The 27,474-nt window shown below is 43.0% G+C and overlaps 1 protein-coding gene across 1 annotated transcript in view; it reads right to left on the reverse strand.

Moving 5' to 3' along the window:
- Positions 1-868: 868 nt before the first annotated feature.
- SPNS2 (SPNS lysolipid transporter 2, sphingosine-1-phosphate) overlaps positions 869-27,474 on the reverse strand; it is a 145,249-nt gene continuing 118,643 nt past the window's right edge. Inside the window, exons 5-11 of the mRNA XM_058164339.1 lie at positions 20,488-20,554; positions 15,524-15,666; positions 14,556-14,708; positions 10,528-10,717; positions 7,260-7,325; positions 4,085-4,183; positions 869-1,026 (exon numbers count right to left, since the gene is read on the reverse strand). Coding sequence (XP_058020322.1) covers positions 889-1,026; positions 4,085-4,183; positions 7,260-7,325; positions 10,528-10,717; positions 14,556-14,708; positions 15,524-15,666; positions 20,488-20,554 — 856 coding nt within the window. The 3' untranslated portion in view covers positions 869-888. The remainder of the gene's footprint in view (positions 1,027-4,084; positions 4,184-7,259; positions 7,326-10,527; positions 10,718-14,555; positions 14,709-15,523; positions 15,667-20,487; positions 20,555-27,474) is intronic.

The following is a 27,474-nucleotide window of genomic DNA, read 5'->3' on the forward strand; positions in this document are numbered from 1 at the left end:
TTGGGATATAAGCTAAGCCAACAGTCTTGGGACAACACTGGCTCTCTGGCCAATAAACGGAAATGATCACTGTGCTCTAGAGTCGGACATGCCTGGACAGAGAAATCTTTACCTTTTACTTTATTAAAAGATCTATCAACCAAGGGAGACTTCTCCACTGGAAACGTGGTAGAGCTGACACTTTTCAGTGTTAAAGGAATCCATTACCTAATGCTCTATCAGGCGTTTTCCTAGGTTCAACATCTAAGGCCCAACTCAAATTCATTGACTCAGCAATCCTTTTGTATACAGAGCCTTATTTAGAACTAGGGTGAACACCCGTTTTGCTTCAGATTCTAACTAGGCAAACTCCAGATAGAGTTGGGAAAATCCCGGATCACAGATGGGGCTAGATGGGCTAGATGGCTAAATAATATCATTTTATTTTATTTTAATGATTGGAGGAACCAAGAGAAACAGACCCCATATGGACTATCAGGAGCAACAAAGCAGTAACAAGAGTAAGGAGAAAGAAGGAGTTACAGTCTCTCTTCTTCTGGATAACATGGACTGATAAATAAGCAACTGAATGGTGGAAAGGCCCCCACAGTAGTACCCAAAAGACTGATCCACTTGCAAATCTGGAAATGACAACTCTTTCATTATTAGAGATCGCTGGAGTTTCCAAGCACACAATCTCACACCCTCAATTTCTTGAATTGGAGTTTCAAGCTGAGGTTGACACTGTTCAAATTGGAAATGCACCGTGGCTCTTCTCATTGGTTAAATTGGATACCAGCGCCGAGATGGCAAATGACAATGCCCTTCCTTAAAAACAAAACACATGCTGTTTTCCTTTTCCCACACCACTGAGAGGTACTCACTGTTGCTCAGCTTTGGCTCTGTCGCTTAGGAAGAAGAGGCGGTGGCCAGGAAAAACATCCCCCCGAGGACCACAACAAAAGGGCACAGCATCAGCGCATAACCTAAACTGAGGAATTCCCAGAGTGGCGACTCCTTTGTGCTCTGCCGTATCACATCGGAGATCTAGAAGGGAAAAGTAGGGGGTGGAGGGGGTGGAAAGAGAAGGAACAGACAGAGATAAGCCTATTTATGGACACTCTCTTTGTCACCAACATAGTTTATTTGAAATGGGATGGGGGAAACCAACTGCTTCCTTGCCAAGATTTGCGAGACTTTCTCAGTTTTGCACAGAAAAACAAATGCTGACATTCTTACAGTTAACTGGCTGGCTCCTCCCATGACTGTTAGGCAGGATTTCCCATTGTGATGTTTTTCTCTTCTTGTTGGCATAAGTCTCTCCACAAGTGGCTGTAACCCCCAGACTAGATCCTCCAGGGATAAGAGGATGGTGGGAACCCTTGTTCAGAGACAAACCACCCATTTTTCCCAGGTGGAAAAATTCCAGTTGTGAACTTTGCCACCTTCTATTAAAAAATCTGAAGGGGGCATGATGGTTCAATGGTTAAAGAGACTGAGCTTGTCAGCTAGAAAGCACAAAGCCTGGGTTCGAGACTCGAGCACTGCAAATAGGGTGAGCTTCCGTTCCTTGCCTCAGTTCCTACCCACCTGGCAGTTCAAAAGCATGCAAGTGCGAGTAGATTAATAGGTACCACTTTGGTGGGAAGGTATGGTAACAACTTTCCATATGTTTTTGGCATATAGCTATGCTGGCCACATGACCATGGAAACCAGTGGTGGGATTCAGCTGGTTCGGGCCGGTTCACGCAAACTGGTAGTTAAATTGCTGGCTGGCCCTGCCCCACTCCTCCCTGCCCCTTCCAGGAGTCCCCACATTCCCCATTTTGGCTCCCAGGTAAGTACAGGGAGGCCTACTAGGCCCAAAACGGGATGTGGGGGTGGCGGTACCCCCCCATGGCCCGTTTTTGCTTCCTGGGGGGTGCAGGAGGCCAAGTGCTGCCTGAAACACCACCCTGGCCACAACCACCATGGCCATGCCCACCCAGCCGGTCATTAGGGCAGGGAACCAGTTGTTAAATTATTTGAATCCCACCAGTGATGGAAACATTTGGGATATAAGCTAAGCCAACAGTCTTGGGACAACACTGGCTCTCTGGCCAATAAACGGAAATGACCACTGTGCCCTAGAGTTGGACATGACTGGACTTTACCTTTTACTTTATTAAAGGATCTATCAACCAAGAGAGACTTCTCCACTGGAAATGTGGTAGAGCTGATACTTTTCAGTGTTAAAGGAATCCATTACCTGATATTCTATCAGGCATTTTCCTAGGTTCAACATCTAAGGCCCAACTCAAATTCATTTACTCAGCAATCCCTTTGTATACAGAGCCTTCATTTAGAACTGGGGTGAACACCCATTTTCAGATTCAGATTCTAACTAGGCAAACTCCAGATAGAGTTGGGAAAATCCCGGATCACAGATGGGGCTAGATGGGCTAGATGGCTAAATAATATCATTTTATTTTATTTTAATGATTGGAGGAACCAAGAGAAACAATATGCTGTGTGGTCCCAAGTTAGCACCACATTTGGCACGTGGGCGCATGCATGTGTTTGTGTTTTAGAAATACCCTGAGTAATAGTGTGAACCACAACTAGGGCGCTTAACACAGAGGAGTCTTCTAAGTAACTATACTCCTTCTTGAAGTGTTAAGTGGTGATGTCAGTTACTCTTCCATCTCATTTCCCTAATGCAGGAGAGGGAGAAGCTGATCTGTGTTAGAAAGATTATGTTAAAAAATACTTTACCCATCCCTTATCACTTTGGGGAGGTTTTCTAATTATCTGCAAATGGAGGAATTTGTCTAGGCTAGCACCATAATTGGAAAATGTCTGTAGCATCAAGGATTGTGGGGATAATAGGAGAAGAAAGGCGTACATAGGAAACTTTAAAATAAATTATTTTAAATTCAAAATCATAACAGAAATCAGAAACGTTATCTTAAACTGTGGATCTGAAGAAGCAAAAAATTGTGTTGTGCCAAAAACACTTAGTTCCTATGCCTCTTTCTGGTTTCATTAACTGTATTTTCTTTTCTTCTTCTGTAGATGTGTGGCTAAGTTCATTCAACAAAGTGCACACCTTCAGATGAAGAATAACCTCGAAGTGAGAGGGGTGACAAACAACTCTAATAATAAAAACCTCGAAGATGCATTCATGCCACACGCGATGCTAAGTTAGTGTTACTTGGCTAAAGATTTTTTGGGGATGTGTGTGCAGTGGTGAAATTCAATTTTTTTTACTACCAGTTCTATGGGCGTGGCTTGGTAGGCGTGGTGTGGCTTGGTGGGCGTGGCAAGGAAAGGATATTGCAAAATCTCCATTCCCATCCCACACCAGGGGAAGGATACTGCAAAATCCTCATTCCCTTCCCACTCCTGGGGGAAGGATCAGGGGTGAAATGCTCCCGGTTCGGACCGGACCGGTAGCAAAAATCCCTGCCCCCCTGAACATGCCCATCCAATCACCCGCTTGCTGCTTCTTTTAAAACATGCTTTTAAAAGGTAAAAAAAAGGCTCTGACGATCACAACTGAGCCATGCGATCGTCAGAGCCTTTTTTTTACTTTTAAAGGCATTTTTTTACAACCTATTCTGCCGCTCACCCCCCCCCCGCACGCTGTTTTACTTACCCCAGGCCTCCTTTTGGTGTGCACTGCGTGCACATGCGCACCTTGCATTTGGTGCATGGTGTGCACTGCGCATGCGCAGCCAGCGAACGAGTAGTAAAGTGGTTCAGATTTCACCACTGGGAAGGATACTGCAAAATCCCCATTCCCACCCCACTCTGGGGCCAGCCAGAGGTGGTATTTGCCGGTTCTCCAAACTACTCAAAATTTCCACTACTGGTTCTCCAGAATCTGTCAGAACCTGCTGAATTTCACCCCTGGATTTGTGGACTTATACAAAACCTGACTGTTGACTTAGCTTATATCCCAAATGTTTTGTATGAACTCAGAACATGGATTTATTGAATTGCCAGATTAAGAGCATTAAATGCAATCACAAAGCCTGTGGGCAGAGCTAGGGAGAATTGTCATTCTCACAACAAGAACCCAGCTTCTTATCCTATTCCTCAGGTGTGCCAAGGGTATACTTACAAATCCAACCAGGTAGGGACTTCCAGCATCTCCCAAAAGATGTGAGGTGAAGCTCTGCAAAGCTACGGCTGTCGCTCGTCGTGTAGGAATAACCACATACTGAAATGGGATGCAGAAGGCAGGTAGGGAGATAAAAAGATTAAAACATCATAGCATTTAATCATCATTAACAATTTTTCCTTTAGCAATAGTATTTTGATTTATATACTTCCCCATAGTGCTTTACAGCAGAGGTCTCCAACCTTGGCCACTTTAAGACTTGTGGACTTCAACTCCCAGCCAGCAAAGCTGGCTGAGGAACTCTGAAGTCCACAAGTCTTAATGTGACCAAGGTTGAAGACCCCTGCTTTACAGCACCCTCTGGGTAGTTTACAATTTCAGCATTATTTGCATATTGTCCCCAACAATCTGGGTCCTCATTTTACCAAACCTGGAAGGATAGACAGCTGAGTCAACCCTGAGCCTTGTCAGGATTCAACTCCTGACTGTGGGCAGAGTTTGCCTACAATACTGCAGTTAACCACTTCATCACCAAGGCTCCCTTTCCCACCTAATCATATCCAGATAGGAACCATCATACAGCAAACATGGGCCTCTGGTGGCTCAGCAGACTAAGTCTGTCTGTTATTAACACAGCTGCTTGCAATTACTGCAAGTTCAAGTCCCACCAGGCCCAAGGTTGACTCAGCCTTCCATCCTTTATAAGGTAGGTAAAATGAGGACCCAGATTGCTGGGGGCAATAAAAGTTGACTTTGTATATAATATACAAATGGATGAAGACTACTGCTTAACACAGTGTAAGCCGCCCTGAATCTTCGGAGAAGGGCGGGATATAAATTCAATTTTTTTTTAAAAAAAAACCATCATCCAGTTTGGTGCAGTGGTTAAGGCAGGGGTCGGCAACCTTAAACACTCAAAGAGCCACAAAGGTCCTAACCTGAAGCCCTCATTCAATTCTGGCACCGACTGGAAGTCCGGTTCCCCCATCATAGTCTCCTCCTAGCGCAGCATCCTTTTTCCTTTGCTGACTGGAAGTCGGTTCCCTCAGCATAAAGTCTCCTCCTAGCATGGCATCCATTTTCCCCTGTGGACCAGAAGCCCGTTTCCCCCCTCCCCCCATAGAGTCTCCTCCTAGCAAGGCATCCTTTTTCCTCTACCTGTCCTAACCGAAAGCCATATCAATTGTGGAGCCGACCAGCAACAGGGAGCTGCAGCAGAGGGATGAAAGAGCCACATGCGGCTCCAGAGCCAAGGGTTGTTGACCCATGGGTTAAGGCAATAGGCTAGAAAAAGGGAGACCACGAGTTCTAGTCCCGATTTAGGGATTGAAGCCAGCTGGGTGATTTTTGGTTAATCACTCTTTCTCAGCCATGGGAAGAAGGCAATGGCAACCATCCGTCTGAAAAGGCTGCTAAGAACTCTGGAGGGACTTGCCCAGGCAATCATCAGGAGTGACTTGAATGAATGAAAATACATACACACGCGTGCGCGCGTGCACACACACACAAGCTATGCTATTGGATGTTGTGTCTGTAGAGGGTGGATATAGTACTCCAACATAACTGGCGAGCAACTGATCAGAAGAAGGCTCAGTTCGATCCTTTTTAATCTGGAACTAAGCTGCAGCCCAGTTCAGGGCTCCTGAACTGCATGAATCAGGAGCAAATCAGGAGATCCATAAGCTACGTAGGCTGCTTTAATCAACTGAGAATAGCTGCTCACAGGTGGGGAAGGTGGGGGGAGAGAAATATTTAGTCTGTCTTTCTGCCCAAGTTTGCAGATGCAGTCAGTTACAAAAGTAGACTGGCATTTTGAAGAATAAAATAAAGCTGAAACCAAATTCTTACTATGGGAGTTGTCCAGATTTTGCTGTCCAAAGGACAGATACGGCTGTTTGGCCAAACATACTTCCTTAAGTAGAGGCCTGGAGAAAGCTCTGGTTTCCCAGTGATGTCCTCTTCCCGCCACAGAGAACAAGCAAGACTATTTATAGCACTGCAGAAGGCATCTCTAAACCATTGTTGTTTTTGATGCCCACATCCTATGGAAATGGCCAGTGGCAAAGGCCATTTAAGAAGAATGTCCATAAATTTTAGGGCCAATATCAAAATCCAGAGGAATGAGAAGGGAAGGCAGCCAAGAGGTTCTCCAGTAGTACTATGGTGACCTGCTTCTTTCTGCTAATCTCCCATGGATGAAATTCAACTTCTATAGCCTTGGGATTTTATGGCAGCCTTCAATTCTAACTACTAACCAGATCTGACTCTGCTTAGCTGTTTTTTGTTTTTTTTAAAGAATAGCCAAGATCGGTTATGTGCTACCACTTGCTGTGACACCTCACTGCTACATCTACACAACATGAAATATATAAGCTAGATCTCCTGTTTTAAAGGTGGGCAAAACTATGCCTTTATTGGGAAAATCTTTAATTAGAAGTGAGAGATGAGAGATGGCCTCTAGAAAGCTGAAGAATGGAATCTCTGTGAAGGTTTAAAGAAGGAGACGGCTCTCCAAATGAAGAAACAGAACCAGGGGTGGGATTCAGCCGATTCGGACCGGTTCAGGCGAACCGGTTGTTATGATTTTGCGCAGACCAGAGAACCGACAAATTGCACCACCGGCTGGCCCCGCCCAACCCCCCTCCCGTCATTCCTCATCTCGCCTGCTTGCCCGCCATTGCTAACTTGCCTTCGCCCACCATTGCTGCCTGCCTGCCTACAAAACATGTTTCTGTGTATTATGCAGAGAAAGAGCAAGAACCTGAGGAGGTGAGGGTGAAGAGTGACACAACAATAAGGCTAAATGGAAGTTATTTATAATGCAAGTCTCCTCCTAGCAACTTTGATGAGGAGCATTGCAATGGTCAGCTTGCAAGAGAAAATTAGCCATACTAGCTATGGCTGATGAGACAGAGGGCGCATTCAAACAGACACATTTAACCAGGCCAGTTAAAGTCCTAGCAGCTGCATTTGCCCAACTAAACTTGATTACTTCTAATTAGATTAGTCATCAATCTAGTTTGTAACGAAAGAAATGCATTAATATAATAAGCTAGGTACATGTCGATAGTCCAAGCTTAATGTTTGAGTCCAACAACAATTGCCCGATCGCAAAACATACATATAGCCTTGTACCAGTAAATTAAATGCAAGTTACACTTTCATAATAACTTACCATAAGAATGTCAGCTGTGATGGCCCAGTTTGAAAACAAAAGAGTCTCACCAATAAAAATGCAGACCTGTGGTTGAAACATTAAACATATACAATTTACTCATGCAAGTTTGAGAACTACCCCACAATTTGGTGGTTCTGTTTTAAAGACAGTACCCCCAATGTAACTGAATGCATGCAGGGGTGATAATTCACTTACTTTCCCTACGGTTTCACAAATGTGAGTTTGTGCGCATGCGTGGTCACTTTGCTCACACACGCCCCGTCTGCGCATGCTCCCGGCTTTCCATACATGTGCTTTGCTGGCACGTGCCCCACCCGCGCATGTGCCCAGCCTCAAAATAGTGCCTAAATAGGATGGCATAGAACCGAGGCAGGTAAGCGGGACCACCCACGATTTCCGCTACCGGTTCGAGCGAACTGTTCCAAACCGGCTGAATACCATCTCTGAATGCATGGCAATTTACTGTTAACATCCACCGAATCTTATCTATGGGGTGGAGGAGACAGGAAGAGAAGGGTTTGTTCGTTTTTTAAACTTATTTGTGATTGGGAAAATTTTTATTAAAGAAATACTTGTAAAATGTTTATATTTTTATAAGGTTTGTAAGCTTATATTTTTATATGTTTATAAGGAGGAAGTTTAGCAACCGGTAAAAATTCTGTGTATTTCAAAAAAAGGTAGAGGTCAACCATGGGGAGAAATGTATTTATAGCAGGAACAGGGAACTTCCAGATGTTACTGAACATGGCTTATGGCTGGGATAAAGAGAGCTAGAATCCAGAAACATTTGCAACGCCATATGTTCTGCCTGATTTGTAGTATTTATATACTTCCTTAAATTCTCAAGGTAGCTAACAATAATTCTACCAGTATAAACATGGACATAAATACAAACATAAGCTGCAGAGCATGCTGAAAAAAATGGGGTTTGTTAAAAAAAAAAAAAGAACTCCATCAAGTACTGAAAGGGAATCTGCCTTGATGGAGAGGAAGTTAAATATGTAGGTTGATTACACAAAAGAGGGACTTTGATTGCAGCTAAAGGTATGCCAAACATTTCAATTTTAGATTGTCTTGAACTCGAAATGCAAAGTGGTGATTTTGAGCGTCCTAGAAGCACTTGGAGCCCTGGAAATAGCTTTGTTTTACGTCACACCTAATAGTTTGTGTGTTTATGCATGTTTCCAAAAACTATTCAGAGGTCTTAATTTTGTTACCGGCCAGGGCCATTTTGACTACGGAAGGATCAGCGTTCAAAGAATTGCATTAATAAAGTATAAAGGGAACTTAAGGTCACCAGTTAGTATATTAAAGCACCGGCTAAGGTGCATTTTCAAGTGTGGAGACTCCAGGCAAACGTTCCCTATTCCCTTGGTACTCAATTGCTTTGGAATTAATTGAATCTGGTACTCAACGTATTTTGATGTGAAAATTTTGTCTTGGTACTCATCTTTTGTTTGGTGCTCAATGCACAAGCTAGAAATTTGTCGGTGTTGGTTCCTTGTGACATACTACATTATTCCTTATGGGAATAATGGGAAAAATTTGTTCGGTACTTATAGTTTTGGGTACTCATCATGCCTCCCTGAACCAATTAACGATGAGTACCAAGGTACCACTGTATTTGGCACCGTCCTTTACCCTCCTCTTTCCTTTAAATCTCTTTGAGAGATTTAAAAGCAGGGAAATGAACTGAATGTTCTGTAGGAATTCTGAATTCATACTTCCTGAGATTTAAAGTGCCAGAAGGCAATAGATTGACTGCTCCTGAAAACCAGGAAGCATCAGCCTCTACTCTGTCTTCTCCTTCTAGGGCATAGCCAGAAGAAATGTATGAACCAGAAGTTGCAATGTGCAAAGTGAAAGAAGTTAAGGCCTGTGGGGGAAATATAATTGTTTCTTCCCCATTCTCCCCTAACCTTTTGTTGTGTCTGCGCCCCCCGAGCCGGGCCTCCTGCCAGAAAGTGACTTGGAGTCGGGCCTCCTGCCAGAAAGTGACTTGGAAAGTGAGGGGGAAGGGCCGTCAGGACTTACCTCGGGAACACTGGCTTCCCTGGGTCAGTTCCAGGAGCTAGAGGCAGGCCAGGTGAAAGAGATAACGAGGCCTCCATCCCCTGACTCTTCCCCCCCCAGGCCACGCCTCCAGACCCAGCTGATGGCAATCAGGCCTGGCTGGACCCTAGGTTCCGTAGGCAGGAGAGGCGGGAACAACAGAAGCAGGGGTGGGGCAGGCCTAGGAAGTGCTGAGTCATGGAGCCACACTCCACAGGATATAAAGGCAGCAAGAGCTGCTGTCCCTTTTCGTAGCAGGCAAATTAACTGCTTAACTAAGAGCTGAAGTACTGTTTGACTCATCGGCGTGGAGGGAGATAACAGAGACACTTGGCATACGCTCGCTATTTTGCTGCCAGAGCCAGTGCCGGCTAATTAAACCATTGCCTGGACGGAGGCAAAGGGGGACAGAACACCTTTCTTAAGATCTGGTCTTGTTTTATTTTTATTTTTTTGCCTCCAAACGAGGCATTAGGTCTTGTTTTCAGGGGATATCTTTTCCACTGTCTCACCCCATGGTGGCGGCACCGTCAGCCCCCCCGTCCCTGAAGAAGACTTCTGATGGCGAAATGGAGGCTGGGGGCGATGCCTGCAAGCGGCAGCAGAAGTGGGCCTGCAAGGCGAGGCAGGTGTTGGGGAGTGGAAGGCCTGGCTGCAACTATCCTAAGGTAAGCGTGTGCAGGGCACAAGGGGCAGCTCCACCCCAGCTTGATTTTTACCCATGCGCCTCGCCCCACCTTGTGCAACCAGGTATACTGGAGTGGGCAGAGTCTTAACCAAGGCTTATTTTGGCGATAGGGCTTAAATTGGACGCACATGTAAAATCAAGCTAGGGTTTATTTTTGGAATAGATAGATATATACATTTGCAGCATCCTGCAGTCACGTGACTGCCTTTCATGATGTTTTTGACAAAAACTGGCTTTCACTTCCAGTTTTGGCAAAAGTGCGCCATAGCGAATTATGGGTTTGACATAGTTCATGGCATTTGCTTAACAATTGCATTTGTTTCACAACTGCTGTGTTTGCTTAATGACCACTACAAACAACATTGTATAGATGGGTCAGTCACATATCTGTTTTTTGACCAGTAGGACTTACAACCATAATGGATAGGCTCCATTACAGCTATAATTCGAGGCTTATCTGTAGATAGATAAATGAAGGAAGAGAAATCCAACTTTAGCCTCCCCTTTTCCAGACTGAGCACTTACATAGGCTCCTACGATGCTGTTCTTGGCTGCAACGAAAATCAAGCAGGTAAAGATGGCTGATCCCAGCATCCCGACAGCGCAAACTAGAGGATCCGCTCTCTGTGTTTTCACCCGGCACCACTTGGTAGCTCCAGCCCCAGTGATCACGCCCAGAAATCCAGTGAAGCAGGTGATGGCTCCAAAGATCAAGCTAAGGACATAGAATGATTCCAGAAATAAAAACCTTTTCTCATTTAGGTGTGCTTATTTTTATACACAAGGCAGTAGGTGAGAAGCAGCGGGGAGGGTTGAATTAGCAAGGTAAGGCAATGAGTAAAAGGTGCTACATGGAAATTGATGGACTAAACCCCTGCAAAAGAATTCAGAAAAAAAAAAGCAAGTTCTGGAGATCTTATTTATTTATTTATTTATTTAGATTTTTATACCGCCCTTCTCCCGAAGGACTCAGGGCGGTCTTCCAGTTTCACAGGAATTCTAGGTTCTTTCATAACTCAGATCTGAGTTTTTGACAATAAATGGAAAACTAAAAATATTTGCATTTAAGAAGTTTATTTAAAACTTACGGTATCTCTGGACAAGCTATTTTTTGCCACTCCATGCCTACATTCCTAAATCACTCAACTTTCATTTCTCTTAAAATTAAACAAAATATGAATCTCTGCCTCTCATGGTAGTTGTGGCAATTAAGACAGCAAAGGAGGCAAAAGTATAGAAGGAAAAAAAAAATGGGCGTAAAACCACTATTTGTCAACTGAAGTAGACAAGTAGATAGAATTTAAGACGAAACAGCCTGCATTTATTTTCCTCTCAGAACACAAACACTTTCATGGCGGCAGGAAGAAATACAAATAAATAAATTCCTGCTTTTAAAATAAAATCCTTATAAAGCTTTGTGGATTGTATTAAGTGTTAAGAATGGATGTCTCTAGAAAAGCCCAAAAGAACAGCCTGAACTGAAAAAAGTACAGCTAGTCTTCATTTAGTGACTGACTTATTTAGCCACCATTCACATGAAAAAGTAATTTTACAACCAGTGCTTGGATTTATGGCCATTTGCAGGTCTACAAAGGAAAACTGAAGTAAAATCATAATAATATGGTGTTTCACTTAGTGACCATGCCTCTTTAACAACCGAATTGTCATTCCCAATATTGGCCACTAAAGAAGGACTAACCCTCCTTTTGTTTCACTCCCAGCCTATGTTATCTTCAAACGAACTGCATCGAAGCAGGAAGGCTCGGTTTCTGACTATCTGAGGAACCAGTGAAGGTCCTCTGGTCCTGTGGCCAACCAGGCCTGTTTGCCAAGAAGCCCTCAAGCAGGGCATGTGAGTAATGGCCTTCTCCTGCCCTTGTCTCACTCCTTCTGGTTCTTGGTGCATTCATACTTACTGTCTCCAAACACGGCAATTCCATTTATTCATTTAAAATGTTGTACTGCCCACTCTTCCTCTGGAGGTTTAGAGCAGCATCTGCTATACCATAACGCAAATACAGCCAACAATATGTGAACATATTCTGAGGAAATATTTTATAGCTTATAGGGCAGTGATGGCGAACCTTTTCGGCCCCAAATGCTAAAAAGGGAATTTGCGCTTGCTTGTCTGGGCCGCAACCCAGAAGAGGAGCTACCCAGGGCAGGGGTCTCCAACCTTGGCAACTTAAAGCCTGGAGGACTTCAACTCCCAGAATTCCCCAGCCAGCTTTGGGAATTTGGGAGTTGAAGTCCTCCAGGCTTAAAGTTGCCAAGGTTGGAGACCCCTGACCCAGGGAACATGCATGCGCCCGAAAATGAACTTCCGGTTTCCGGCGTATGAATGTATGATGGCCAGCTAGACTTCTGGGTTTCTGGCACACATGTGCGTGCTCCAATCAGCTGGCCAGTGCACATGCTCATGTGGAAAATGGAAGACCAGCTCTTCCAGTTTCTGGCACTGCCACATGCACAAAAGACAGTTGATCATTGCGCGGGCATGTGCGCCAGAAACCCGGAAGAGGAACGGGCGACGTATGTGCCCGGCACCACTTGGTAGCTCCAGCCCCAGTGATCACGCCCAGAAATCCAGTGAAGCAGGTGATGGCTCCAAAGATCAAGCTAAGGACATAGAATGATTCCAGAAATAAAAACCTTTTCTCATTTAGGTGTGCTTATTTTTATACACAAGGCAGTAGGTGAGAAGCAGAGGGGAGGGTTGAATTAGCAAGGTAAGGCAATGAGTAAAAGGTGCTACATGGAAATTGATGGACTAAACCCCTGCAAAAGAATTCAGAAAAAAAAATGCAAGTTCTGGAGATCTTATTTATTTATTTATTTATTTATTTATTTATTTAGATTTTTATACCGCCCTTCTCCCGAAGGACTCAGGGCGGTCTTCCAGTTTCACAGGAATTCTAGGTTCTTTCATAACTCAGATCTGAGTTTTTGACAATAAATGGAAAACTAAAAATATTTGCATTTAAGAAGTTTATTTAAAACTTACGGTATCTCTGGACAAGCTATTTTTTGCCACTCCATGCCTACATTCCTAAATCACTCAACTTTCATTTCTCTTAAAATTAAACAAAATATGAATCTCTGCCTCTCATGGTAGTTGTGGCAATTAAGACCGCAAAGGAGGCAAAAGTATAGAAGGAAAAAAAATTAAAAATGGACATAAAACCACTATTTGTCAACTGAAGTAGACAAGTAGATAGAATTTAAGACAAAACAGCCTGCATTTATTTTCCTCTCAGAACACAAACACTTTCATGGCGGCAGGAAGAAATACAAATAAATAAATTCCTGCTTTTAAAATAAAATCCTTATAAAGCTTTGTGGATTGTATTAAGTGTTAAGAATGGATGTCTCTAGAAAAGCCCAAAAGAACAGCCTGAACTGAAAAAAGTACAGCTAGTCTTCATTTAGTGACTGACTTATTTAGCCACCATTCACATGAAAAAGTAATTTTACAACCAGTGCTTGGATTTATGGCCATTTGCAGGTCTACAAAGGAAAACTGAAGTAAAATCATAATAATATGGTGTTTCACTTAGTGACCATGCCTCTTTAACAACCGAATTGTCATTCCCAATATTGGCCACTAAAGAAGGACTAACCCTCCTTTTGTTTCACTCCCAGCCTATGTTATCTTCAAACGAACTGCATCGAAGCAGGAAGGCTCGGTTTCTGACTATCTGAGGAACCAGTGAAGGTCCTCTGGTCCTGTGGCCAACCAGGCCTGTTTGCCAAGAAGCCCTCAAGCAGGGCATGTGAGTAATGGCCTTCTCCTGCCCTTGTCTCACTCCTTCTGGTTCTTGGTGCATTCATGCTTACTGTCTCCAAACACGGCAATTCCATTTATTCATTTAAAATGTTGTACTGCCCACTCTTCCTCTGGAGGTTTAGAGCAGCATCTGCTATACCATAACGCAAATACAGCCAACAATATGTGAACATATTCTGAGGAAATATTTTATAGCTTATAGGGCAGTGATGGCGAACCTTTTCGGCCCCAAATGCTAAAAAGGGAATTTGCGCTTGCTTGTCTGGGCCGCAACCCAGAAGAGGAGCTACCCAGGGCAGGGGTCTCCAACCTTGGCAACTTAAAGCCTGGAGGACTTCAGCTCCCAGAATTCCCCAGCCAGCTTTGGGAATTTGGGAGTTGAAGTCCTCCAGGCTTAAAGTTGCCAAGGTTGAGACTGACCCAGGAACATGCATGCGCCCGAAAATGAACTTCCGGTTTCCGGCGTATGAATGTATGATGGCCAGCTAGACTTCTGGGTTTCTGGCACACATGTGCGTGCTCCAATCAGCTGGCCAGTGCACATGCTCATGTGGAAAATGGAAGACCAGCTCTTCCAGTTTCTGGCACTGCCACATGCACAAAAGACAGTTGATCATTGCGCGGGCATGTGCGCCAGAAACCCGGAAGAGGAACGGGCGACGCTATATGTGCCAGGCGATATGGCTTTGCGTGCCACTTCAGGCACGCATGTTGTAGGTTCGCCATCAGGGTTATAGGGGAATATGAACATAGAACAAAACCTTACCTGTCTTTAGTCCCACAGGGCTGTGAAGTGCAAATCTCTGCTGTTTTTTGAACAACTTGGGCCCGATGCAGGTAAACAGGGAACCACATCCCCAAAGCTCCCGTGGCAAAGGAAACAGCAGAGGTAGCCAGGGACGAAAACACATAACTGCGACTGAAGACAAAGGGGTTTGTAAAGTCAGTAAATGAGTCTTTTGAACAGAGGAGAAGAAAGAAACCAGATCTGCCCAGGAAACACCTGATCCTTCTTACTCATATAAAGTAGCCCAGAAATAATCTCAAAAACTCTTCCAGAGTTTGATATCTATAATTTATAATTAAGCAACTATAATTAAAGGGCTACCACAAAGAAGAGGAAGTCAACTTATTCTCCAAAGCACCTGAGGGCAGGACAAGGAGCAATGGGTGGAAACTAATCAAGGAGAGAAGCAACCTAGAAATAAGGAGAAATTTCCTGACAGAACAATTAATCAGTGGACTGGTTTGTCTCCAGAAGTTTTATGTGCTCCAACACTGGAGGTTTTTAAGAAGAGACTGGACAACCATTTGACAGAAATGGTATGGTTTCCTGCTTGAGCAGGGGGTGGGACTAGAAGACCTCCAAGGTCCTTTCTAATTTTGTTATTCTATTATTCTTAATTTCTACCATAAAACTGCAGCTACATGACAAATGAGGTCGAAAAACCTTACCAGCTTAATATGACGATACAAAGCGATTAAAAGTCCCCTAGGGAAGGACTGTTATCATTTCTGTAATATACAAGGCACTTAGCACATCAATGGTGTTGACATTACACTAAACAGTTGCTGTCATCAGTAGCTTCAGGAAAAAGAAGCTGGAGAAGTGGAATATTGTGGCAGTTTTCAAAAATGTTACTCTCAGTCGTCTGGCTTTGCACCCGTAAAGTATCTCAAGTTGGTTTCTAACATAGAAAAATTTAAAATCAACCCTAAGAAGGGTTGCCTTACTTTCTTATCAAGGCCTTCATGTCCCTCAGCCAGGAGGTCCGGGCCTTCAGCTGTGCTCCCAGTTGTTCAGCATTGCCTCTTTTAGCAGCTGGTACAAATATTAAGATAAGCGTCCCTGTGATCATACCTAAAAGTGGAGAAACCTGGAAGAGAAAAAGGGAAAAAGAAAAAAAAAACAGCTGAGAAAATAGCCCAAAGTGAATGACCTGACATCAAAACTCAAGATGGAGAACAGGATTCCTAGATCAGAGCAGAAATTCATCGCTCTGATTCACCTCCTTTGGTTTTTCTTATAAAATTAAGAAATCCCTACCTTGGGAATTACAAAGAAAAGATTGGAATGGTGAGGTCGAATCTTCAGAACTGAGGTCTGAAAAGTCTGGAGGGCAAATTATTTTATCTCCATGTGTGACAACTTATTTATAACACTTGAAAAGAGGGGGTTGATTACACAGGCAATCAAATCGTTTTCAAACCAGCCATTTTTAGAAGTTCTCCTACAAGTGAATTTAGAGCGGTAAAGTTTTGATTCCAAGTTAATCAGAATCAGTTTGGTTGCCTGGCAGAAAATCTCCCTGTCAACTTTCTCCGTGTCATATATATAATCTTATACAACATCATGCTCTCCTTTACTTTTTTCCAAACTCATAAGAGATTCTATACAACATAGCCAAGTTGCCAAGGAAGTTCTACCTCACCATCAAAAATGATGGAACTATATTGACTCCAGTATATTCCCCAACAGCAGTCAACAGCGAACAGGTAGTCCTTGTTTAGTGACCACAGGTGGGCCTGGCAACTTGGTCATTAAACAAATTACTAGCTAAATGATAACTGTGGCGGTGCTTATGATCTTATTTTAGTATTCCTTTGCCTTACAGATCTGCGAAGGTCTCACTTTCACTGTATCAACTGAAAATTGTCCCTAAACGAGACAGTTGCTAAATAAGAATTACCTGTAATGCTATACAATTTGTTACGAAATTTATGAATGTACGTATGTGTGTGCATAAGAGCCACGGTGGTGCAATGGTTAGAGCTCAGTACTGCAGGCTACTTCTGCTGATCACCAGCTGCCAGCAGTTTGGCAGTTCGAATCTCACCAGGCTCAAGGTTGACTCAACCTTCCCTCCTTCCGAGGTCGGTAAAATGAGGACCCAGACTGTTGGGGACCATATGCTGATTCTGTAAACGGCTTAGAGAGGGCTGTAGAAGCGGTATATAAGTCTAAGTGCTATTGCTATTGCTATGTGTTTTATATAAACAGCATAAACTATCTGGGAGAAACATCCAACTTATCTCCAGTCTATTCCTTGCTAAATAGACTAAGCTATTATCAACTGAATCTCTCCTTTCATTAATTCACTTGCAATCTTTAGTGAATCTCCCCTTCCCTCCTACCCATAATCTACAACATGAACTATATGCAAGATAATTATGCTGGCACAATTTATAATGCTGATGTTAAAAAAAAACAAAAAACCACCCACCTAAATCATGCATTCAATATCCTCTCAGCACTTGAAAATGCCATGCAAATTCTAGCTCATCTACAAAACAGAACTAATTAACCTGCATAAAGATGCTTATTCCGAACCAGGCATGTGACGATATTCAACACTTCTAAATGGCACCATCTCTAAAATTCCACCTCCACAGAAGGCCAGTGACAAGAAATCACCTCTCTGATGGCCGGAATCTGAGCAGAGTCAAAGGTCAGTAAGCAGTTTTGCCGTCTTATTTCCTCTCGGCTATTTTTCCATCCAGGCCAATTTTTTAAATGTCTGCCCTGTGCATTGTGTGCTAGTCTTCCCTAGCACATTTATCAAGGTCCCCAAGGGGGTAAAATAGAAGGAAATAAGAAATGGCTCGGTGCAGGAAAAGAAATGTGAAGTGAGACAAAACGTTCCCCTCTCTCATCCACGGGGGGCGGGGAAGCCTTTATGTTTAATAATAAGGGAAATTAAGAACAGTGGACTGAGGCTAACTTTGCTTTTGCTATCTCAACAATAAATTGGCATAATTCAGAAGTGCCCTAAATTGTGTAACAGATTTTGTATGTGCTCCAACAAACGAGGGGAGTAAATGAAAGAGAATTTATGGGAGAGAGGTGAGGCGGAAATCTCAGCGCAAAATGGCAAAAAATACATCATACAGGGTTTCAATTTGGATGAATAACAAGAGTTGGAAAGGATCTTGGAGGTCTTCTAGTTCAACCCCCTGCTTAGGCAAGAAACCCTATACCATTTCAGACAAATGGTTGTCCAATCTCTTCTTAAAAACTTCCAATTTTGTAATACTCACAACTTCTGGAGGCAAGTGGTTCTGCTGGTTAATTGTTCTGACTGTCAGGAAATTTCTCCTTATTTCTAGGTTGCTTCTCTCCTTGATTAGTTTCCATCCACTGCTTCTTGTCCTGCCTGTGCTTTGTAGAATAGGTTGACCCCCCTCTTCTTTGTGGCAGCCCCTTAGATATTGGAACATTGCTATCATGTCTCCCCTGGTCCTTCTTTTCATTAAACTAGACATGAAACTAGCTTTTTCATTTTTAGGCCAAGTTTTATATATAACTGGATAAAATAGAGTCCTTCTCTCTGACATTTTTTAGGTGGGGAGGTGAATGGGCAGAGGTTGCATTTAAATTAATTCAGATCCTTGTAAAAGCAACATTGTCAGTGTGATAATGATACAGTATAATCAAAACAGCCATTATGAAGTACTAGCACTTCATTGTAATTCTTTCTATTTGAGGATCAGTTTATGAGTGCCAACATTTACGCACTCAGAATAATACAGATAAGGAAAAGGGAGATAATTTGGTTGATGATTTAGTTTTTATATCACCACAATATAAAAACAACGTTGAGACTCTAGAAAGAGTGCAGAGAAAAGCAACAAAGATGGTTAGGGGACTGGAAACTAAATCATAGGAACAGTTGTTGCAGGAATTGGATATGTCCAGTTTAATGAAAAAAAAAGGATTAGGGGTGACATGATAGCAATATTCCACAAAGAAGAGGGGATCAACCTAATCCCTAAAGTACCTTAAGGAAGAACAAGAAACAAGGGATGGAAACTTATCAAGGCAAGAACCAACCAAGAACTAAGGAGAAATTTCCTGACATGAAGAACAATCAACCAGTGGAACAACTTGCCTTCAGAAGTTGTGAGCGAGTGCTCCATCATTGGAGGTTTTTAAGAAGATCTTGCACAAAGATTTGTCTGAAATGGTATAGCGCAGTGATGGCTAACCTTTTCGGCACCGAGTGCCGAAACTGGAGTGCACATGTGTGAGGCTGGAACCCGGAAGAGAGCAGCTGCCTGGTGTGCATGCGTTTCCAGGTTCTGGCACAGCTGCTTTTCCAGGTTCTGGCACACATGCACGCTGGGCAGCTGGTCGGGTGTGCATGTGCACCAGCCAGCTGATCTCTTTTGGGTTCTGGCATGTGCGCTCCAGTTTCGGCACTTCGGCAAGCGCGCACCGGAACCTGGAAGAGCAGCTGGCAACGGGCGTGTGCCCACAGAGAGGGCTCTGCATGCCACCTCTGGCACGTGTGCCATAGATTCACCATCACAGGTAGAGCATCTCCTGCTTGAGCAGAGGGTTGGAATGGAAGATCTTCAGGGTCCCCAACTCTGTTGTTCTGTTTCTGTTCTGTTCTGTTCTAAATCCCTTTCAACTCTGTTATTCGATTGGTAAGTTTAGAGGTTTGCCAAAATTGTGGGGGATGAGGAGGGGGGGGGAGGAAATGGAAAAAAACTAAAGGAAAAAAGCTGAAGAACTCAAAGAGGGCTGGGGGGAAAACGGGGGGAAGAACAGGAATGGATTGCTGGGAACAACATCCTGCTTACCAGAATGCAAAAAGACAGCAAAGAATGTAATTGTCCATTTCTGGTCCTTGGCTCTCATCATTTCCCCACATATACCTCTACAAACACCTCCAAATATACCTCAGAAGCACAGTGGCCCTGCGTGCACAACCCATTAACTCAGCCACTAACAAGCCAAGCCCATCTCTTCACTCATGGATCTGATTAGACAATCCACAGCCACATTAACTGAACCCAGATGAGTCATTCTGGAGCTACAGAGTTCCCATCTACTTCAACCCCATCAAACACTTCAGAAAGGAACATGGTGAGTCAAACATTGGCCTCAGATGCACCGTTGACATTGTAATATAAGCCACACCTCTGGCTGACCATGTAGAACAATTTAAAAGGCAACCTCTGGTCACAGGAAAATTGTCCAGATCCTACATTCATATCATCCAAACCTTTTGTGAATTTTGAAGGAATAAATATGCATGGAGAAAAAAAGGGCAGTAAGTGATACCCAGAAATCATTTCCTAGCCTACTTCTAATTGTAGCGCATATTAGTAGCTTAAGTCTACAGTAGACTTAACCTCTACTGTAACTACACTCGACTGCAAAACTTTATGTCCAAAATAATATAAGAGGATAAAGCTTCATTTCCATCAAATCTTCTCTCCACAAGCATCACTCTGCACACCATGCTGAGTAACTTTGGTTGAATAAACAAACCACAGCTTGTTGTATTCATACTTCGCACAAAGCCAAACACTATGATTTACAAATTGCAATTTTTAGGTTTGCAGAACATGTTAAGTTAAAGCCAAACAAACCACACATCAGGGCTTAATACGTCAGAAATCAGGTACATCAAATATATATCAGGCCATTATGTTGCACCTGAATTCTGCTGAATTATAAATTTTGCTTAAATCAGAGAGAAAGAGGCATGATATTTATTCAGATTTTCTATACAAATGTGTTAAATCTAAATAAGAGTTCATCACTAGAGCTACAATACATAGCCTGCAAAAACTGGACCATCACTAGATAGCAGCCAAGAGTTGGAGTGTCCTAGCTCTCTTTGCTGCCATCTTGTGGTGACTTAGATCTTTGCAATGCAGATATGATAATCCTGCTCACTACTCACCCGCAGGGCCCAGTGCCAATCTCCAGCTACTTGCTTGACACTTGATCCCGTGATATATCCTAAGCCACTAGAAAACAGAAAGAAATAAAAAATAGTAAGATAAAACCACACAGGAAAAAAATGGAATATGACTTTAGTTATTTGGTCAGGTTTTGAGCCAGCCTGAGTTCCCAATGGCTCCAGATATACGGTATTCATTTTACCATAGTTGCCAAATCAAGAAAGAAACATGTTCGTCAAGACATTACAGTATTTTGGGGATTACCCAGATCTTAGTTGACAAATAGATGGTTGTAAAGAGATTCTGAAATCACTTAATTTTGTTGCTTCCTTGATGCTCCTATTATTACTCATCCAGCACTTTAAGCCTCTGGTGGCTAGGCAGACTAAGTCTGTCTGTTATTAACACAGCTGCTTGCAATTACTGCAGGTTCAAGTCCCACCAGGCCCAAGGTTGACTCTGCCTTCCATCCTTTATAAGGTAGGTAAAATGAGGACCCAGATTGTTGGGGGCAATAAAAGTTGACTTTGTATATAATATACAAATGGATGAAGACTATTGCTTAACACATTGTAAGCCGCCCTGAGTCTTCGGAGAAGGGCGGGATATAAATTCAAATTAAAAAAAAAAGCATAGCCAACCCAATAATATCAGAAACAGGGTCAGAATAGAATAGAGCTGGAAGGAACCTTGGAGGTCTTCTAGTCCAACCCTCTGCTCAAGCAGGAGACCTGATACCATTTCAGGCAAGTGACTGTCCAGTCGCTTCTTAAAAACCTCCAGTGACACCCACAACTTCTGGAGACAAGCTGTTCCACTGATTAATTGTCCTCACTTTAGGAAGTTTATCCTTAATTCCAGGTTGCTTCTCTCCTTGATTAGTTTCCATCCATTGTTTCTTGACCTGCCTTCTGGTGCTTTGGAAAATAAGTTGTGTAATAATATTACACAAGCCTCTAAATTTCTAATGTAAGAGATTTCTACACACTCCCAAGCTATATATATTTTTGCAATCACAAAAATCCACACAAGCTCAACATTGCATCACAGGCAGAGTCCTAGTGAACTCATTAAAAATAATTATGTTTGGTTCTTGAAGGCAGTTTTTCAATTGCCTGGCCTATTTTAATGGATTTTTTTATTTTGTACCAAGACTCCAGTAGATTGTAGCACTAAGAGAGCTTTAGTGGACCCTTCCTATAGATTATCATGAAATATTCTGGCATCTTCTCTATACTATAACTCCCAGGATTCATTTTGGAAAGTTCTGGCTAGCAAAATCGATATAAAACACCATAATACAAGTATAGGTAGTCCTCAGTTTATAACCGTAGTTGGGGCCAAAACTTCCTTTGCTAAGCAAGACGACTCTTGAGTTGCATTTGATTTTACAACCTTTTTTTTTTTGCTGCAGTTGTTAAGTGGATCACTGTGATCATTAAGTGAATCACATGATTGTTAGGCAAATCCGGCTCCCCACCCCCACCCCGTGGACTTTGCTTGTCGGAGGTTGGCTGGGAAGGTTGCAAATGGCAATCACGTGACCCTGGGATGCTGCAGCCATCATAAATGTATGCCAATTGCCAAATGCCCAAATTTTGATCATGTAACCATATAACCATGGGGAGTGGTGGTGCTATGATAGTGGTAAGTGTGTGGACCGGTTATAACTCCTTTTTTTTCAGCACTGCTGTAATTTTGAACGGTCGTTAAACAAATAGTCGTAAGTTGAGAACTACCCATAATTTATTTTGTTTTGCAGAGTTATCTAGTTTTAGAATATGTAGGAGAGGACTGCAATATCTGGGCTCTAAGAATCTTTGATTAACTACAGTTTATTGAAAACTCCTACCCTCAAATATACCTTATACCGGTATATAAGTCTAAGTGCTATTGCTATTGCTATCATCTGATTCAACCCTCTCTACTGTGCAGGAAAACATACTAAACTATCCATAGGAGAACCTTAACCTCAATACTGCACGAGTCAAAAAGAGGGCTGTGAAAATATTTACAGACCTCTCACATCCTGGACATGAACTGTTTCAACTCCTACCCTCAAAACGACGCTATAGAGCACTGCACACCAGAACAACTAGACACAAGAACAGTTTCTTCCCGAACGCCATCACTCTGCTAAACAAATAATTCCCTCAACACTGTCAAACTATTTACTAAATCTGCATTACTATTAATCTTCTCATCGTTCCCATCACCCATCTCCTTCCACTTATGACTGTATGATTAACTTTGTTGCTCTTATCCTTACAATTTATACTGATATTGTTTCTTGATTGCTTATTTGTAGCCTATGACTATCATTAAGTGTGTATCACAATTGCTACTATTGAGGCAGGTATAACAACCGATACTATACCTGTGCTTCCACTTGTCTTCTCCTCTTGCCCTTCTTTCAGGTACTATGGAGAACATATCCATCCCTTTCCCTGTGACAGTCCTTCAATTATTGATAGATTGTGATCATGGGTCCCCTCAGCCTTTTCTTCCCTAGGTTAGACATACTCAGTTCTTTTCATTGTCCTTCACAGAAGGAGTCTCCAACCTTGGCAACTTTAAGCCCGAAGGACTTTAACTCCCAGAATGCCCCAGCCAGCTTTGCTGGGAGTTGAAGTCCTCCAGGCTTAAAGTTGCCAAGGTTGGAGGCCCCTGCTTCACAGAATTTAGCCTCCAAGCCTCTCACCATCTTTTCAGTTCTGCACTCGTAATTCCTCCACATCCTTCTTATATATGCCAATGTATTGTTGCAGTGCATGTTTCCAGAGCATATTTTACATTTAATTATACAATTCATTTCATTAATTATACGTTTGCCTTATATTTAAAACCTTGCATGGTTCCCACAGGAATGCCTCGGAGACAAGTGTCTTGTGTTCAGCAAGGGAGTGGATGACAAGAGAAAACAAAAATCCTTCCACCTACTTCAAGCTGAGAGATACAGGTAGTCCTCAACTCACGGCCACAATTGGGACCAGAATTTCCATTGCAGTTGCTAAGTGAGTCGTGCCCAATTTTATAACTTTTTTTTTTTTTTGGCCACATTTGTCAAGGAAATCATGCAGTTGTTAAGCAAATCTGCTTCCCATCTCTGACTTTGATTGACAGAAGCTGGCTGGGAAAGCTCACCAATGGTGATCACATGACCCTGGGATACTGCAATTGTTGTAAATGCATGCTGGTTGCCAAGTGCCTGAATTTTGACTATGGGGATGCTGTGACAATCATAAATGTGTGGACTCGCAGGGGTTCGGGAGAACCTCTAGCTAAGATTCTGTAGAGTTCGGAGAACCTCCAAATCCCACTCCTGGCTGGCCCTGACCACCCCTTTCTCCCATCCCAGGAGTCCCCACACGATCGGTTTTGGATGCAGGTAAGTGCAGGTGGAGGCTAGGGGAAGGTGAAAAATGGGCCTACCAGAAGTCTCCAGAAGGCCTCCGGTGCCTGGGGAGGCTATTTTTCGTCCTCCCGGAGGCTTGAGAAAAGCCTTCTGAGCCCGGGGAGGACAAAAACATCCCCCCCCCCACACCATGGTACAGGAGGCCAACTAGGCCATGCCCACCATGGCCACGCCCACCCAGCAACCAGGCAGAGAACCCCTTGCTAAAATTTTTGAAGCCCAATTCTGGTTGTAAATCACTTTTTTCAGTGCTGTTGTAACTTTGAATGGCTACTAAAAAACGGTTGTAAGTCGAGGACTACCTGTACAGGAGCCATAATAGAATAACAGAGTTGGAAGGGGCCTTAGAGGTTTTCTAGCCCAACCTCCTTCTCAACCAAGAGACCCTATACCATTTCAGACCAATGGCTGCCCAGTCTCTTCTTAAAAACCTCCAGTGTTGGAACACCCACAACTTTTGAAGGCAAGTATTCCCCTTCTGGAGAAAGGGCTGAACTTTCCATGGTTCTGCAGCCAGCCCACTTCATCATAGCAAAATATGTTTTTTTCGGGCTTCTAAATCTGCAGGCTTCTTTACAAGGCTGCAGGAACAGGAATGGCTGCTGTTCAAAAATGCCACAGGAAAGAAATGTTAATAGCCAGAACTCAGTCAAGCTTCCTTGAAACCTTCAGGAAAAATAGCTGGCCTTACCAAGAGGAGATAAACAGGCAGATAGATATATACTCATTCCTGAAGAGCAAATGGAATGCTTTCATGCCTTTGTCTCCCAACTTGTACGCTATGCAAAAGCAGAAATACATCCTCTCGTAGGCATTTTGTCACCCGGTTCATTACGGGAAAGCTTTTCCCCAATGGAAATAAACACACAGGGCTGAGTTTCTCCACAGGAAACAGCCTTACTGTTTGGAATTTGGTGGCGAGCCTCACGTGCCCACCCTGTCTCCAACCTTGCCAAACTTGGGGGGGGCAGGCATTGTGAAGATGGAGACTTCCTCTTGTCCACAAGTGAGAAGAATGTGCCCGACTGATAAGAGAGCCTAAATGGAAAAAAACACGCATCAAGGGCAGCCGGCAGAATAGCCCAGCTGATTTTTTTAATTTTTATTTTAAAAGGGTTGTCACAACTGAAATGTTTTTATCTGAAATGGTATAGGTCAGTGGGGGTGGAGCTTTTACTCACCGAGTGCCAAACAGGTACATGCTTCGCTTATGCGTGGCTCCTTCCCCGGGTGCTGTGCGCACAACACTATCTGCACATGCTCACAGCTTTCGCGTGCCTCCCCTGTGCACTGTGGGTGGAACTGCACCATTAGCGCATGTGTACTGCTTTTGTGCAGCTCACTCGTGCGCTGCACGTGCAGTTGCACCATCTGTGCATGTATGCGGCTTTTGCGTGGCTCCCCGTATGCTATTATGCCCCCTCCGCATGTGTATGGTTTTTGTGCATGCAATGCATGTACACAAATGCCATCTGCGCATGCACATGCTGTGCACAGGTACTCACACGCACATGCACAAACGTGCACACATGCACAAGAGAGCTGCGAAGACCAGCTGAGTCCCCAGAATTGCACACATGAGCACCAGAGACCCAAACACCAGCTGGGGCGTGCGTGCATATGCAGCTGCAGGTGAGTTGGGCAACAGCTCGCATGCCCGGAAAGATGGCTTTGTGTGCCACCTCGGGCAAGCGTGCCATAGGTTTGTCATCATGGGTAAAGGTTCTCCTGCTTCAGCCGGGGGCTGGACTAGAAGACCTCCTTCCAGTTCCATTCCATTCCATTTCAGCTTCGACCCTCTCTTTGGACCCATGGAAAGGGACATAGAACATAGAATCATAGAGTTGGAAGGCAATTTGGAGGTCTTCTAGTCCAGGGGTCTCCAACCTTGGTCACTTTAAGACTTGTGGACTTCAACTCCCAGAGTCCCTCAGCCAGCTTTGCTGGGGGCTCTGGGAGTTGAAGTCCACAAGTCTTAAAGTGACCAAGGTTGGAGACCCCAGGACTAGTCCAATCCTCTGCTCAAACAGGAGGCTTTATACCATTATGGACAAATGTCCAGTGTCTTTTTGAAAACATCCAGTAATGGAGCACCCACAGTTTCTGGAGGCAAGCTGTTCTACTGATTAATTGTTCCCACTGTCAGGAAATTTCTTCTTAGTTCTAGGTTGGGCCTCTCTTTAATGATCCTCCATTCGTTATTTCTTGTCCTGCCCTCAGGTACTTTGGAGAAAAGGTCAAACCCCCCCCCCTTCTCTGTGTCAGCCCCTCAAATAATGGAAGACTGCTATCACGTCTTACTCAGCCCTTCATGTCAAATGGGAACATTGCAAGGGATAGTTATACGTATGGCAGCATAAAGGTTTTTCTATTCAGGCAGACTTGAGATGTTGTGGAGTGGCAGTTTTTATTTTTTTTTACCAAACTCACAACACCTGCTTCTCAGTGAGCGATCCTGTGGGTATTATTCAAGCCTCTATCACTTACTGCAATGAGTGTGTATCCAAAACAGCATAAAAATGGATTATAAGAAAGCTACAATTACCATATAGGCAGACTTCCAATTTAACACAGTACAAATTGTAAACTACATCTAGAAAAAAAAATCATATTGTAAGGTAATACCATACAATACTAGGGCTAAGTTAACACAGCATTACTTAATCACTATATCTGGGTTAACAAAACAAAACAGCTCTCTATTCAGATAGCCTTCAAGCAACCAATCCTGTTTAGCCTAGAATTTTTGTTGTGCAAATTAACATATTTGGATGAAAATAAATTTATTATGTCCCAATCCAGTAGCATGAATGGTTGAGTTACCAAAACAATCTTTTTCTCTCCAGGTATTTGAACTATAGCTTTCTAAATTGCTATCAGACATTATCAATAATTGCAATAATACTAGAGCAACTAATAGATTTAAACTTAATGTCAACCGCTTTAATCTAGATTGCAGAAAATATGACTTCTGTAACAGAATCATCAGTGCTTGGAACACTTTACCTGACTCTGTGGTCTCTTCCCATAATCCTAAAAGCTTTATCCAAAAACTTTCTACTATTGACCTCACCCCATTCCTAAGAGGACCATAAGGGGCATGCATAAGCGCACAAACGTGCCTACCGTTCCTGTCCTATTGTTTTTCTTTTCTTCTTTCTATATATATGCTTATACCTCCTTATATTTACCCATATATGTTTATATACTATATAATCTTTTGTATGATTCCTACATATATTGTTGTGACAAAATAAATAAATAATAAATAAATAAATAAATAAATCACATTTTGGACACAAATTACACTGTTGGAAATTGCAGAATTGCAGAAGATTTATCTACATTATGTGGATTCTAAGAGTAGCTACTAATTTGATGGCACATAATTAAAAATATCCCCAGCATCTGGTGATCAGCAGCCGCCTATCTGCACATTGAATCATCTGATGCAGTATTAAATATGACAAATTCACCCTTGAGGCAGTAAACACCAAGGGAACATCTGGGCTCAACCAATGACTATAACAACAATGCTGAACATGAAGTGTTATCCTACTGTTTATGCTGT

This window comes from Ahaetulla prasina, chromosome 1 (genome assembly GCF_028640845.1).
Source record: "Ahaetulla prasina isolate Xishuangbanna chromosome 1, ASM2864084v1, whole genome shotgun sequence".
Classification (NCBI taxonomy): domain Eukaryota; kingdom Metazoa; phylum Chordata; class Lepidosauria; order Squamata; family Colubridae; genus Ahaetulla; species Ahaetulla prasina.